This window comes from Haliaeetus leucocephalus, unplaced genomic scaffold, assembly GCF_000737465.1.
Source record: "Haliaeetus leucocephalus isolate CR32 unplaced genomic scaffold, Haliaeetus_leucocephalus-4.0 Scaffold1, whole genome shotgun sequence".
Lineage (NCBI taxonomy): Eukaryota > Metazoa > Chordata > Aves > Accipitriformes > Accipitridae > Haliaeetus > Haliaeetus leucocephalus.
In genome coordinates, this window is record NW_010972437.1 from 6,006,450 (window position 1) to 6,022,705 (window position 16,256).

At 39.5% G+C, this 16,256-nt stretch overlaps 1 protein-coding gene across 4 annotated transcripts in view; it reads left to right on the forward strand.

Moving 5' to 3' along the window:
* Positions 1-16,256, forward strand: part of INO80D (INO80 complex subunit D) — a 44,021-nt gene that overhangs the window by 960 nt on the left and 26,805 nt on the right. For 2 of the 4 annotated variants that reach the window (XM_010565268.1, XM_010565295.1), the window contains exons 1-4: positions 64-303; positions 8,145-8,240; positions 8,346-8,592; positions 14,255-15,003. In XM_010565268.1, coding sequence (XP_010563570.1) covers positions 8,375-8,592; positions 14,255-15,003 — 967 coding nt within the window. In that variant the 5' untranslated portion in view covers positions 64-303; positions 8,145-8,240; positions 8,346-8,374. Of the gene's footprint in view, positions 1-63; positions 304-7,596; positions 7,664-8,144; positions 8,241-8,345; positions 8,593-14,254; positions 15,004-16,256 lie in introns of those variants that run through there. The other 2 variants (XM_010565277.1, XM_010565286.1) reach the window with 2 other exon arrangements.

Below are 16,256 nucleotides of genomic sequence, written 5' to 3' on the forward strand. Positions count from 1 at the left end.
TGGCGTCGGCGGGACGGGGGCTACAGCCCGCTGGCCCCGCGGCCGGGGGAAGGGATCGCCTGAGCGGCCCCTACGCAGCAAGGGCCGTGCCTGGACTTGGGCCCTGGTCCCTCTCGTGTCCCCCGCTGGGGGAGCCTAGCTGTGCCCACGGGTCGGGGTCCGGCTGGGGTGGGGGGTCCCCGTGAGGTGCCGCTGCACCCCAGGCCTGAAAATGAAAGGATCCTTTTTTTCAGGGAAAAGAACGTCTGGTAGTTGTGAAGTGAGCCCACTGGAAAACCCACCAACGCGCTTCACCCCGCACAGGTGAAATAGCTCTCTGGTTTCTGTCTAATGTGGGAGGCGTCTAGTTTTGATCAAACGTTCCTTAGTATGTCTTTTAGCTCAAAATGCTAATGGCTTTGTACAGGTAACCTCAAATGAATTTTGGAAACGACAGTAGCGCTTACCTTAAAGCCTTATATTATACTATCTGATTAAAATATGTAGATCTATAGTTAGTTCTAACTTTGTTACTTAACAGCATACGATGAAGGTTTATTTTAAGGCTGTTCTCAATTTTTGAGAATTGGTAGACTCAAAAAGAAAACTGGCAAATTCAGGGCAACACATCATTCCCCTGTAGTTGAGTGCCCTCTCCTATGGGCACCCCTGTACTGGCAGTGTTGCACGCTAAGGCTGTACCCACCAGGTACCGCTGCTGACTGCTGCACTGGAGCGCTCGTGGTTTTTTATGAAGCTGTCACTTATAACCTGGTAACATTTTTGCAGCCATCTTCAGCCTCTTATGTGATTTGTTTGTAATATATATGTACATCAGACAAGTTTTATTAATTGTAAAGCTAAATTATTTACAGAAAGCAACCTGAAATTTACTTAGTGGGAGTTATTTTGATGTTTCAATATTATTATGGTGAGTGAATGAATTTGTATGTGGGGCCTGGTCCTACAGAGTTGCATGTACAGTGTTCTCACAGTATGGTAAATCCTCAGGTACGAATTTATTGTAATACCATATTGAACTTTGATAGCTTATACCTGCTAAAAGGCTGCTCTGTGAGGAGCTCTGCTGTTTTATTTTATTGAGTATTCCTACTGAAGCAAGAATGATATTCCTATGTTGTGTGAAAATAAGCTTGTTTGTCTTTGCAGTATTGGGACTAAAAATAAGACTAAGGCATTTTGTTTAACCACATATGCAAGTGCAGGTTATCTGTTATTCCAATAAATAAAAGAGTTGGACTTACAGCCTTTTTTTTTTTTTTTTTTTGCTTAAAGTACAGATGCAAGATATGCTGTGGTATGTTTAATATCTGCTTTCTCTCAGGATCATGGTTTTGATATTTTGAGATAACGTTTTAAAGTGCATTTCTGCGATGTTGCGATGGCCTAAATGTTCCATTTATTGTTGCATCTGAAGGCCGCCTTTCTGCAGCCCCGCTTGCCCTGGCAAAACCTAGGCCTGTTTATAGCCACATTGAAATAAGTGGGCTTCTGTGCAAGCATGAGAATATGCCTGTGAGGATGTGATTGCAGGACTGGGGCCTGAGACCTTCTGCTCAAATAGAGAAATCCTTGTTCAAAAGAATTCCAAAGATATGGAGCCTATCTTGAACCTTAGGTCAGGAATAGCCATATTTAGGAAATTATTTTATTGAAATCTTCAGGAGTGTGCACTTAGCGACAGTTACGAATCTTCCTACTTAACATCTTTTCTCTCTAGAAGTCCTTTGAAGTTTCTGAAATTCCAAGAGTCTTAAATGTTTGGGTTTTTTTAGGCTTTGGGCTGTCTTTGTCATGTTTTCTTTAAGGCACTATTTATCAGATGAGTGAATCAGCTGAAATTAAAATTCCTGCTTAAGTTCATTTTGTGTGGGAAAACAAAAAGTAGAACCTGTTCAGTTTTGGAACAAAAAGAGTTATTTTCCCTCCTCTTAGTTATGTTTTCTGCTGTTGATTGAAACTTTTTACAAGTCTTGTAAGTTCTCTAGCCATTATTATTATTAGGAATAATACATAAATTTAATTCTATATTTATTGCATTCTATTCTGAAGCATAATCTATATTACCAGTATTGCCTAAAATATACTGCTGCTTTTCTGTTAATATATCGGACATCCTTATGCAATATAAACTGCCTTTTTGCAGAGTTGAAGTAATAAGCTTTCTAAAAAGGCAGAATGAGGACAACGTTGCTGCTTCTGTCTTCCTAGGTAGATTTTAACATATGAAAAAAAGTAGTCCAAAATATGATTCCAGGTGGTAACTCAAAATGTCTAGTAAGATCTTAACATGTTAAGTGCCTTGATCTGTCAGGGTACTTGCATGTGTGTGCGGTACCTTGACTTGTATGGGGCTCTTCGGAGGTGGTCTTGAGTAAGGATTGTACTCTAGTTAATAAAAGTGTTCCCTACAGGAACTCTTGTAGTTGACTTTGGTTGCTTCCCAGTGTTTTCCGTTTCAATTTGGATGCTTTTACTAACAAAAAGACTCTTGTTCCCAGAATTATAGCAGGTTTGGTTTGGTAGCTGAGTGTAGTAGAGAATTGAGCTGTTAAATGACCAGAACTAAGCCAAAGTTATGGTTAGATCACAGAACGGGGACAGAAGTTACAACTTTATGGTGTTGATGTGGTGCAGCTTCTCTTGCTAGAACAGAGCACTTCACAGAAGAGGTAATAGTTGCCTGAAGTCTTAATATGAAATAGAAAAAAGGAATGTTTTTGCTTTCTCTCTGATAGTATAGTTTTTACTAATACTGACTGAAAGGTTTTACTGTAAGGTGGCTTTAAATGTGTGTCTTTTTGCAATGATTTTTATGGTCTCTGTTCATCTCTGAGTGGATGAAATTCCACGTTGCCCAAACATCTTAAAATCTATGTATTTACTGTTAGTCTCAGCAAAAGGGTCAGACAGTGGCAAAGGAGGGAATTGTTCTTTCTTGGTCGAGGAATAAACAAAACTACTAGTTATGCTATGTGTGTTTGTGGAAAAGCTGAGGTTCTTGGAGCTCCATGTTCCATTTCTGGCCCCAAGCTGATGGTTTTGGAAGCGTATGTAGATGATTGTACCTTGTCTGTGAGATATCATGAACACACCGAGCAATTTAACATAAAGTCTGCGCTGGTATTAGCAAGTGCAAAACAACACAGTTAAGACCTCTTTAATCGTGGCTTTTGTTTGGATGCAACATGTGAAGCTCTGAGCTCAGTCCTCTTAATTTTACATCTTTTAACCACTGATATATAATTGCCTTGCAATTTACAACGCATTTGGGGATTCCATTGCCTAAAAGGGTCTTATGTACGTTGAATGTCAAGTTCTGAGCGTATGTTTAAGAATGTATCCTACCCACATGATTTAAAATATTCTAATATTTTCAGCATGGTGTTTTCTCAAAATTACCAATTGAGTTTTGAGGCTATAATGCTTTGGGCTTTCTAATAGTGAGTAGGCCGTTAACTTCTCTGTAGACTACAGATGATGTCAGGTACCAAATTTCTGTATGACATAATGCTGATACTCAGTATGGTCTAGCAAAGATTGCCTCCCCAAGTTTGCTGCTGCACTGTTTCCCAGCCTCTCTGAAGGACTCTTTAACTGTTTTGGGAGCGGGTACGTGGAGTGCAGGGCTACGGCTTTGTTGTCTTGGAGCTGATGTGCGCTGCAAGGGAACTGATTATGCCTGCTTGCCAGTACTAAAAGCAGTTGGGAGCTGGCTTCTTCCTATGCCTGACAGCAGGTACTGGCAGTTGCGCAGGTGTGTGCCTGTGTGTATTTAAGTCTTTCATTTCTCTTTTTACAGTCACTTTGCAAACGACCTTCTGTTGTCTTATTGACCACCAGTGGCTGCACTCAGCAGGCCAAGTAGCTCTGCTTTAAGTGGTGATGTCCCAGAGTGTGGCTTTGCTCTGTGTCCTGCCTGTCCTCGCTATAAAACCTTGCTGGGAAGCTAAGTTTGTTGCTCGTCACATGTCCAGATAGGGCTTTCGCCAGAGGGAGGAGATTTTCGTCCAGTCAACTGCTCAGGAATAAAAAATTGGAGAAGGGAAGAAATGAATGCGTTACCAAATTATATATGTTAGTGATAACCTCATAAGAATACAAGAAGTACCCTCCTGGGTCAGATCAGGGGTCGATCCAACCTAGTGTTCTGTCTTGGGCAGTAGGAGTAAGTGATGCTATTTAGGAAAAGCCTGAAAGCCCAGCCACTTTTTGTGTTTTCTTCTCTTACTCTTTCACTATCCGTATTTGTTATATTAGGCATGCTAGCAGGTACGTCATTTATGTCCCCACTGTCTATGAACTTTTCTATTGTCTTTTTGAAGCTGATGATACTGTCTGCTTCCACAGCCTCTTTGACAGCAAGTTCCAGCAGTTCACTACCTGTGAATAATAAAAATGAAGAAGTACTACTTTAGTAAGAGTTTGCCTCAAAACATATTAGCTTCATCAAGTACCCCTAGCTTTAATATTGTGTGATATGGTATATGACTGTTCTATATTCACCTTATCCTCTAGTATGATTTTTTTAAACTTCAGTAATATCTTACATCATTTGGCAATGGCACACATTTTTGGATTCTCTTCTGTTCTTTGCCCCCTTGCTTCTGACTAGCTTAGAATCTTTTATTTAGAAGCAATTGTTTAAGGAAAATCTAGGTTCCTCAAGAAGCAGTCTTTGGTTCATGGGTAGTGGCTAAAGCTAGTCTGAGCATATGCAAGCATAAATTATGTTTCTGTTGAACCTTTCTGCAGCTTCATTGTAGAGTATAAATGCAAAACCCAAAACAGCTTCCAGAAAGTTTTGTACCCTGATATTTTTGCAGTGAAGTACAGCTGCTTAAGCATTTGATTTTTCCAGGGGAAGTCCATGTTTCCGTCATCTCTTACTGAATCCTGTGGGACAAAAATAATTTCTCCCCCACCCACTATTTAGCTAACTGTAGTTTCAGTTCTCTTCAGTTAAGCTATATGTGCATATTCCATGCTTGTGCTACTTTTTATGTAGCAGCAAAAAGCTCTGGTAAGAACTCCTGTATATTTTATTCAAAATAAAATACTGCATCAGATTAAATCAAAATCAATAGATTTAAAAGTCTTCATTATTTTCATTTCTCTCTCTATATATATATATCTAGTATGCTATGGAAGTTAAAAACAAAAAAACCAAAAAATGGCCCTCTTTTTAGATTAAGTACAACTTCAGTCTCTGATCCTGGCAGTATATCCACATAGTGCCACTGTCTTTTGGGGAGTCTGTGTAGGAATCTACCAATAAAGATATAATTGCAATTTTGAGAGAGTTGCTGTAGGTGTTGGGTTTTTTTTAATAACATTGGCTGCTAGATATATTAGCTTTCTTTTTGTTCGTTGCACTGTAGTTGCCCTAATTGATTCCTATCAGGATTTTTAACGTGGTTATATTTGCACGAGCTTCTCTTAGTGTATATATATATCCAAAAATTCATGTTCAAGCTCATTGGTTTCCCTGAGAGTTATTGTCAGTATTTTTGCTTAAATGTTTCATATGGCATTGTACTTGCGTCCTGTATCTTTCAGACAAGTGAGAAGTAAAGTACTATGCCTGCCTTGACACGGTCAAGTTAAATGCAAAAATAAGACTTAATTATGAGTTAAATCCAAAAATAAGACTGGGGGCACAAGAATAAATCCAGGATTATAGTGGCTGGGAACTGTGGAACAGTTTCTTTACAGAAGCTTAACAGAGGCACACCAGATAGGCATTTCTTGCTGTTTACTTTGGAACCATTCTGAGGAACTCTTTTTCTTTGGTGTGTTGCTTGATAACCTTCAGAAAAGAAATGTTGCTGGGTTGTGCAAATGAGGAGAAGGTCATTGATCCATCAAAAACTCTGCAAAGCATGATAGTAGTAGCTTAGAAGAAGGTGGTAAGTAAACCAGAAAGAAACAGAGAGCAGCATGTGAGTCACCCCAACTGCAAGATGCACTTGTTCTTTCAAGTTTTTCATCCTGTCCAGTATGCCACCAAATACAAACTGTGGTTAACTGTTGAGAGAAGCAATCTCCAGAGGAAAAGGCTTTCTGTCAGCTTCTTTGTGTGTATGAGATGCAATTAGTTAAGACTCATTTGAGTCTTTGCTGCCATAGTAATGGAGGAGGCTGTCTCTCAAACATATGGGACCCAAACTCAGATCACAACTCCCATATTGGGCATGTCACCATGGGATTTATGTTTTTCTTTCATGCTGTTGCTGGATAATACTGAAGTGTATGTCAGTATCTGCCTTAGTAGAGGTGTCTGAAAGGTGTATTTGGTTCTCGGTATGCTAAAGAAGAGATAGTTCTCTCTTCCCATTCTGTGTTTTTGAAGCGCACAGCCAACAATGAACTTGTTTGTTCTTAAGACTGATACATTGTGAAGGTTCATACTCCAATGATTAGTTTCAAATATATATGTATGTAGTATGTGCTCTGTACTTTCATGTGTTTCTGTGCATTGAGAGAAGTTGGGAAAGGTGATTGGAACTGGATTAGATGTCCGTGCTTGTGTTGTGGCTGTCAGGTGTAAACAAAGCACGAGGCCCCTGCCCCTGGGGGTGTGTGCTTGAAGGGGAACTATGTGTATAAAGAGGAAATACAAAATTATCCTTAATATTGTCAAATGATTAATGAGGTCATTTGTGCTAGTTATGTTTTGTAGCATGTGTCTCCATTCTGTATGCTGTGTATGCTGCACATGTGCATATACAACTGTTTCATGAATTTTAAGTGTTTAAATTTTTAGTAGTCTTCTGTACTTCTGCTTCTACAGCTAGATATATGCTAAAGAAAGGCCTGGTTTATGCAGTTTACTGTTAGAGGTGTGATAGGGTGTTTTGTTTTGCCCTAGTGACTTAAAGTTGCTTTTCTAAATCCCCCAGTGCCAGAGTGCTTGTCATTTTTCTCAAGGTGCTTTTACACAGCAGGAGGTGAAGGCTTGTACCTTCACAAGAGGAAAATGCATCTTTCCTGCAAAGTCTGTGTAGGCTCCCTCCTTGCAATCGTGTTCTTGCCATTTCGGGCCTTGGGAACAAGTTGATTGAGGTGGTAATCTGTACATTTGTCACATGCCTCTAATTTATTACATATTTCCTGAATATCACCTCTGTGTACATTCCTTTGCTTGGTATATAACACATATGAAACTGAACTGAGTACTGAATATACCATGTTCAAAAGAGTTTATTCCAGTGCTTCAGGATAGCCTTTCTGAAGAAAAGCTGCCTTTTGCAGGCTAAGCTGAGTGTAGCAGAGTAGCTGCAGAATATGTGTACTGTTAATTTTATTTGAAGCTACTTGGGGTGGGGTTTGTTTGTTTGTTTTTTGTTTGGTTGGGGCATTTTTGTTGTTTGGGCTTTTTTTTAAGGTGATTGCCAAAGAATCCCTAGTGTTGGGAAATGAAGAAGTACCTTATGATTGCATGGATTTGCACTGTAGGAGTCTATTTTAGGGGGGAAAAAACCCCAGCCTCCCAGCATCGATGAGAGTGCTGCCTCTGATATTATTAATGCCCACATTTACCTAAAATAAGTACAGTAAGGTAGAAGAAGCTCTGAAGAACCATGATGACCTCAGGAGGGACTGCATATTGATGGCTTGCAGAAGCTGTGAGCAATTACAAGATCTGAAGACTGTTTGTCAGGTGTGGTAAAGAAAGCTTTTTCTAAAAAATAACCACTTTCTTGCACTGCCTGATGAAATTAAAATTTTGCAGAGCAAGGATAGTCACCAGCGTTTTTGTAAGCAAAGATACTTGAAGTAAAACCTCTGCAATCAAATAGATTAATCATCATTCAACTTGATTCCTGAAAGCAGGTGATGTAATCTGATGCTTAACCTTTTTCAACTTGTAGCTCCTGATGACTTCCTGGTAGATGAGTGGAGTTTTGTTTAACAGGTTTAAGTGCAGTGGCAGTAGAATTTTTTTTTCCCCCAATAATTTCCTTTCACAGTTTCCAAAGATCTGTGACTACTGATTGAAAACTATTGTGCTAGTGGATTTGGCTTATTGGATGCTAGCTGAACCACAGGTTTAGTGGCTACATCTGGCCACTTTACTTATTAAGCAGTAATAATACCTATTTTATTCTGACTGACTTTGACCTTTTTGATATTTTCCTTAGACAATCTGCTTCATCTTGATTCATCATCATTCCAGGATAGTGGTGTCCTTGGGGCTCTCTCTTAAGATTGATATGGTACAGAAGATTTAAAATCAGGTATTGTTTTGGGTCCCTCTTTCCTGCTGAAATGAAACACACAGTCTAGAACTGAATGCATTTTTTTTCCTTATGTGATTTGTCTTAATATTTTGGTTCTTTCAGCTGATGTTCACAAGGAATAGAGTCACGTGATGTATGAAGGCAAACACATACACTTCTCTGAGGTTGACAATAAGCCCTTGTGCTCGTATAGCCCCAAACTGTGCAAGCAGAGGCGACTTAACGGCTACGCCTTCTGTATCAGACACGTTCTGGAGGACAAGACTGCCCCCTTCAAGCAATGTGAATATGTGGCCAAGTATAACAGCCAACGCTGCACCAACCCCATCCCCAAATCTGAGGACCGTAGGTGAGTTGTGGTTACCCATCTGCAAAGAGGGAAGCGGCTGGGACATAGGCATGAGTTTTCTTTTAAGGTGCTGCTTGGTTTCAGGATGAGGGATGAACTGGCCTGAGTGGATTGGATTCCAGGATGTTCCTTTGAGGGTTTTGTTTTAAGACCAGTAAACTTTTATTTTATTTTCTGTGGGAGTCAAGTACTTAGAAAGGGGGCAGTAACTACTCCCAAGGAAGTTTTTGGGAGAGTCCATTGCTTTTCTCAAATTCACTATAAACTGTGGATCAAACCTGCTATACAATACCTGCTGTTCCAATTAATTTGCTTTGTCAGTCACAATATGTGCTCTCAAAAAGGCCTGCTTGTTTGGCCAGCTGTGCCAAAAGCACGCTTCCATCTGCTTTTTCAGGACAAATGGTTGAAAATGCATACCTTCTGGCCGTAGGGAGCAGTGACACATAGGGACGAATCCAGAATTACAATTCGATGTTTGTGATTTGGTACTGATCTGTAGTGTATTACTGGAATAAAATATATATTACTTGATAACAGATGAGCCAGCTGAGAAAGTGCTGTCCACTCCCTTTCTTTTTGCTCCCCCCCTTCCTCTCCCCCTCCCTGCCCAAATGAAGATGCCCAAGGTGCCCAGGTATTCAATGATTTGCAAGAGATAGTACTTGAGGTTGCTGGAGAGCTGGGAATTCAAACCAGATTTCCTGAATCACAGCCCATACTGTAACCACAAGGACATTCTTCCTTGCTCTTTAAGACTGCCTGAACACCAGTCTCATTGGTGTTGCTTGGGCTGAGATAGCAGAATTTGTCTAATCTTGGCTGCCAGGTATATATGACTTCAATTTTTCAGAGTCGTTGCAGGTTTTGCCAGTAACATAGTATTTAATTAATGTGTGTGTGTTAACTATCTGAGGCTTGTTCTGTTAGAAACTATTTTTTTAACCTAGAATATAAACAAAATGTGCCAAAAAAAGAATGAAACCACTATTCACTGACCTTTCACATTATTAGCTGCCATTCACTAACCTTTTGCATTATTAGCAGTGTTCCCACTGTGCCCTGCGTATAACTTCCTTCTCAGCTCACAGCTCCCTCTCTTGTCTGAAACAACAGTTGGACTGTGCTCTAAATTAACTTGCACTTCACCTGCCATTTCAGTTGAGGAGACTGATGAAGTGAGAAAAAAACATGAATGTTTGTCAAAAGCTGTAGGGCAAATGCTCAAATGGCACAAGATGAATAACTTTAAGCTGTAATTTGACAGTCGGTGGCTGTTTCTTTGCTACTGTACAGTTGAGGCTCTTTGGAAGTAAGCTCGCAGAAATGATCATGGAAATTGTTAGCGCAAATGGTATGCTGTAATTTCAGATGCAAGTGCTGACTGAGCCAGAGTTGCTGTTTGCCAGGGTCATACTTAAAAACAATAGAAATAATGGTACTTAATGACACTTTTTTAGGTCTCATATGTTTCCATGGAATTTGAGATTTTTCTTTACACCTTGAATTGAGTTCACACTTTGTTCTTTTTTATTTTTCTCAAGTTAAAGTGAAGTGTGGTCATGACATCTGGTGTATGTTATATTAGAATAATTCAGTTGCATGTCGAGTGTCACATTACAGTACTTGAAGAGGACAGCAGGTGTCTGAAGGAGAAGATAAACTTTTAATTTCAAATGAGAGGATGTGATAGTTTGAAAGAATATTTTAAAAGACTGCTTCTCAGGGCAGAGTTTAATTTTAACAATAAAATTTAATGAATGCTAGTGATAAGACTGTGCCTGCTCTAAACTTTTTTTTTTTGGCAGGCAAACCTGTATCTGTTTCTTAGGAGACTTTTTTCACACTCCGTTTGAAATAAAGATGTTTGCTACGTTTGAGTTCTTCACTTGTAGCTTTTAATTTTCTGTGTACAAAATTACTGTCAGATGGTCATTTTGTCACAGTTTTAGACATGTAACTGTACAAGATCAGAAGCAGGCTTTATGATGCTCTGACAGCTATCTTTTTATATACTTTTAAAGATTATAAAAATAAAATGTCTTAACAGGATGCATGCATAGTATGCCAAAAGCTTCATAGTCTGTCCACAGATAATTAAAAAAAATGATTACTTGACCCCAGACAAATGAAATGCTACCAGCCACAAAGATGTTTAATATGCTGCCATATTATTAGATTTCTTATTAACCATTAACATTCTACAAATTAAATCTATTAATAGTGCATGACTTCATTGCCTTATTTGAAGTCTAGTTTCTCTATTCACTATCTTGTTTTTTTAAAGAATATATACGGGATGATACAGACATGGGTTCTGGATCTGTATTTCCTCTGAATAAATGTCTCCTAATCCTTTCTTATCCAAATGCACACAGAGATAATGAAGTTCAACTTAATTTTTAAGTATAGGGTTATTACAATTTAGCAGGGTTAAACACCATTTTATCTCTAATTCTCCTCTTTCAAAAGAATCTTTAAATATTTTGTTAATATGCAAGATGCTCTCTAGGTTACTTGGATCTTCCTTTAAGTGACAGAACTCGATGCCAATCTGGGATGTACTGGGAAGCAGAATGCAGTTATAGGTGGAAAACCTCGCTGTCTGGATTCTTGCCCTCTCAGTGATGTGGGAAACTGTCCAGCTGAAGCCTTTAGAGCCCGTCACCTTATGTGTGCTTCATGTTACCATAGGTTTAATGGATATCGACCACCACTCTTGCCATATGTGCTGACTGCGCTCGACCTTACCTGCACAGAATAAGTGCCTTTGGCACTGAGAAAGGAAGGGGGGAAAAACTATATTAGATACTCAATGTGATACTGTCTGCTGAGCAGAACTCACAGGCAGGTTATAGAAGTGACAAACTGAGCCACTAAGACAGGCACATAGATTTGGCTCTTGTAGGGCCAGGTTGATCCTAAAGGGTTGCATGCTCAGAGCCATGTGAAAAGAACTGTGCTACTTGCAGGTGCTATTCCAGTCTTCCCAGTGATGTGTCTTCCACGGAGCATGAACTGCGAACGCCTTCCCTGGCATTACATCTGATTCAAAGAGTTTATTGCCTTAACTCAGCTGGTTATAGGCTTGTTCCAGCAGAGTTGGTTAACATCTGCACCAGGCTCTGCAGCACTGCATAAAGTCAGAGCCAGTTTGGGCCAGGGCCAACTAAAAAGCCATCCTGGAACCTGAAGGATGGGGAAGCGGATGTGGTGTGTGTGCCTGCCTGGCTCCGCGTGGGACTAACTAGAGCCTGACAAGGCCAAGATTGAGTTGGTGCTGATAAATTATGCCTAGCCAAAACTGCCTGCCTTTAGTCCTCTCTACCCAGAGAAGACTTAAGTGCTCTTCCCAGTTTCTTCTTGTTCCTTTTAGTCCAAAGTGTATCCGCCTCGGTTCTGCTGGAAGACTGAGTTGATAGAGCCAAGTCAATGTGTACTGGAGTCTGCAAGTGCATGTGATCAGTATTTTCATTATGTTGTAGCCTGGCACCTATGGGTTTGTGTCCAGAGGTGATGCCTGCATAAGATACAGTTGGCTTTCAGTGATACTGTATGGTCAGAGCCAAAGAGCCAAAGCTTTATACTCTGCCATATAACAATGATTCTGTTAGAGTTAAATGAACAAGCAAACCCCTTAATAGCCTAAAACTCAGAGAATGTTAGCAAGGTTATTACCTTTTCATAGGTTTATTCACTTTTTCTATTTTTTTTTGCTTTCTCTTTGTTTTTCACGATGAAAACAGACTAGCCAGTTTTACCTCCTCACATCAGCACAAGCACAAGGTGGCAATATTTAAGTTCTGAACAATATAAGGAAAGCATTCACATTGAGTAAAACTGTCATTTTATTCAAATAAGGGGGACAAAAATTCCCTTGTGTTTGTTTTGTCTGTTTATTGTTTTTTCTTCTGTCATACTAAAAGTGCTGTTGTAACTGATCTCAGTCTTGTTATAAACAAAATATTTAAAAAGTGCTTAGTTTTAATTATGGGAATAGTGCTCTTGACTTTAAGGGAAGCTTTACTGAGCCCTAATTATATAATTTTATTTTTAGAAGTACATTTCTCAGTATGAATTTACAGTATTCCAGTGTGTTCTAACAAGGACTCCACACGTTGCTGGTTTTCAGCTTGCCTCATCTAGATTTATTACTTACAACTTAATGTAATAATGAAATTATTTAGACAATAATAAGTAGCAGTACTTTTTCAGCCTTTTCTGATTTGTGAATCCTTATGGGTGTGGATGCCTTGGGAAACTACACATATGGAGATCATTAAGGAGCATATATGAATTTGCTTTTTCTTTTTTACCTTTTATGGACCCTTTAGAAGCAGTTCACACATTGCTTTTTTAGGGGCGGGTCAACAAGTTGAAAGTCACTAAACTGAAGTGTTAAATCTTTTGGGGGGTTTGGTTTGGGCTTTTCTGCTATTTTTTCTCTGTGAAGACCAGGAATAATTTAATTTTAATCTATTTGTTCAATAAAACTTACTTTTCTCAGATTCATACTGATCAGATTTTAAGGAATACCTTCATTGGTATTTCCTTATCTTGTCCATAAATACCTTGATGTAGACATCACTCTTGCCTCATATCTTTGTTTTCATCTATAAGCTGCAGGTTATAGATGGGATCCTGCAAGGGCAAAAGTCTGATTGCAGAAGGGCCTGCCTGTGTAAAACAGGAAAAGGATCAGATCATGGTTCCTACATTCCTATCACCTGCTTATTTTAATCAGACAAAAATTGTTTACTTCTTAGTATGTTATCTGTGGCCATAAATTGTAATTCTTCTCCTTTTACTTTTCATGACAAACTTTCAAAGACTTTTTTCCTTTTTTTTTCTTTTAATAACATGACTTTAAAAGCCTTTTTTTATATTAGAAGAGCTTAAAATCCATGTTTGTGGATTGTATGTTTACATATTCCTGGCATTGTGTAAACATTTTGTAGCAGCAGAGAATTTCTTTTAAACTAGATTTTTGTTTGAAGAACATTCAGCTAATCCTCTGGCTGCAAAATTGATCATGTTAAACTACTAAAACAGAATTTAAATATTTATGCTACTTGTTCATTAAGTGCAAATAGCGACCCTTCTCACCAGGTATCTGTAGTGAGATTGTCCATACAAGAAACTGCTGCCTACTCCAGTGGAATTCATAATAATAAATGTGTGTGTTGATGAAAAAGTTAACTACTTCCAGTGAAAGAACAGCCAAATGAAAGGAAGTAGTTTTCAATGTACTTTTTCTTGGGAGCTTTTGAAATGATCAGAGTTAATGGCTTGAGTTCTTACTGTTCTATGTATCAGACAGTCCATTTGTTTTGTTAGCTTTGTTTTGTGAATATGTACCATATTAGAGAGTAAATATTTTGAATGGTTGTGTGTTAATCTCCTATGAATAATGAATTAAGACTTTAATATCTTAAGATTGCAAATTGTCACTTGTATAAGTTTTTGTTTTCTGTTACAGGTTGGGAACACCATAGTTATCTGTTGTATTAGAAGCAGTTGTGTACACTTATAAAATGTCTTCTGTTTCGATTTATATTTGCATGAGATTGGTGTGTGGGGGGTTCCCTTTAGTGATGTCTGTTTTCCTCAGATTTTACTTAGAGCAGTTGAGTTAATAACTGACTGCTTTTACTTTTCAAAGGTACTGCAACAGCCACCTGCAGGTACTTGGCTTTATACCGAAAAAGGAGAGGAAGAAAAAGAATGATCCCATAGAGGAGGTAAAGGTCAGGCATCAGATGGATGCTATGGCCTTCAGTCTGACAGTGCCCAGCCTGGCCTTGAAGATGCCCAATGGGCTGGATGGGATGTCCCTCTCCCCTCCAGGGGCTAGGCTTCCTCTCCACTACCTGGAGGCAGAATTAGAAGACCCCTTTGCTTTCAACGAGGAGGATGATGACCTAAGGAAAGGGGCAACAGTGAGGAAAAAGTTGCAGAGCAAGTTGGCTCAAAACCGGCAGCGCCAGAGAGAGACAGAGATTTTAAAAGTTCGCCAAGAGCACTTTAGCCCCCTTCCTGCACCTTTGCAGCAGCAGCCTCTGCAGCAGCAGCACTCCCATCTGCCACCTTCATCAGCTTCGTTAAAGCCGACAGGGCTACCGCAGGGCATAGTCTGCAAGTCACCTCAACCTCCGAACACCAGCCTACCAATGCAGGGAGTGGCACCCACCACACACACTATAGCACAAGCCCGGCAGTTGTCTAACAAGAGACCTCTGCCTCTCCTGCCACCCGCTAGGGCTCCTGTCACGGACCCTCCAAGGACTGATCGGGTCCTCATGAAAGCCGCAGCCTTCTCTCCGCACTCATCCTGCATGAGCCGGCTACAGAGACTGGTGAAACTGTGCACTCGAAAACAGCAGCTGGACACTGATCTGTTTCCACATTTAGGTGGGTAGATAATAGATGCACTGCTGCCTTATTTTTTAACCTGAAACCAAAAGACAAAAGGGGAATGTCTTCCTAGTCCTGTCCTGCATTCATGTGTGGTCCTTAGAAAATAACCCTGAACTAGGTAATCTCTTGGTGTTTTCTTTAGCCCTGTTCTCTATGAAGGGAATGCCTGGACTCGTCACATATGGTATATGGCATTTAGTTGTTTATTCTTCTTGAATGTTCTGTTAACCATTTGAGAAATCAAACTGAAGTGTAGAAAACATTGCTTGGACGATACAGATGTTGTATAGAAGATTTGCAACTCGAGTAGTAAAGGTGGCGCCAGCTGTACCTACATGAGTGGACAAGGTTAGATTGAATGTTAGATATGTGACAAGTGCACATTACAAAATGAGTGCAAGTAAATGTTTGGAGATTTGGCTCATCGTTCTCTGCAGATCCAAATTTCCAGTTGACTGGGAAAATTGGAGCATAAGAGAATTTTTTCTTGACTGGGCCTATTTGTGTACAGAATGTGGATGAACAAAACCAAAAGACTGCTGCAGGAGGGCAGCACTATTACAGAAGGTAATTGGAAGTGGAGTCTTGTCCACATAACAGCGCAAGAATAGTCTCCTCCTTACTTATTATCTAGAAACCGTAATAATCAATTGCTGCTTGTGAAAATGTAAGTAAATATAACCAACTTGCTGGTATGGTAGTAGTGCTCTATAAAGCTTTAAAAAGGCAGGTGACCTTGTGGCTTATTTGTCTGATTGTGAATACGGACCTAGGTACACCTAGCTGTCCTTGTTATCTCCCTCACCCTCCAAAGTTACCTTACTTTCTGCTTAGTTTTAGATTGTACTTTCCTAAGAAATAAAATACTGACAGGGAAAAGGGAGTCAGTGTGTGATATTAGAGCAGGAATGCCTTTTATGATGTTTAAAAAAAAAGATTTCAAATAAATCTGGACGTTCCTCATATAACATCTTATTTAATTGCAAACATCTGTAATTTTTGCTATTTCAATTAACCTTTTTTTAATTTGCTGTTAAGATCTGCCCTTTGGCACTCATGGGATAGCTTGACTATTTGTTCAGAAGATAATTAGCATCCCATAGTATGTCTCCAAAGGACATTATTCATCAGAAAATTGCCTTGATGGTCCTATATATAATGCAGGTCTTTTGAGGAACGGCAGATCCAGAGGCACTTCTGAGTGTCACAGACCCCAATAGCTTAGAAAGTGACCTGCATTTTGAAAG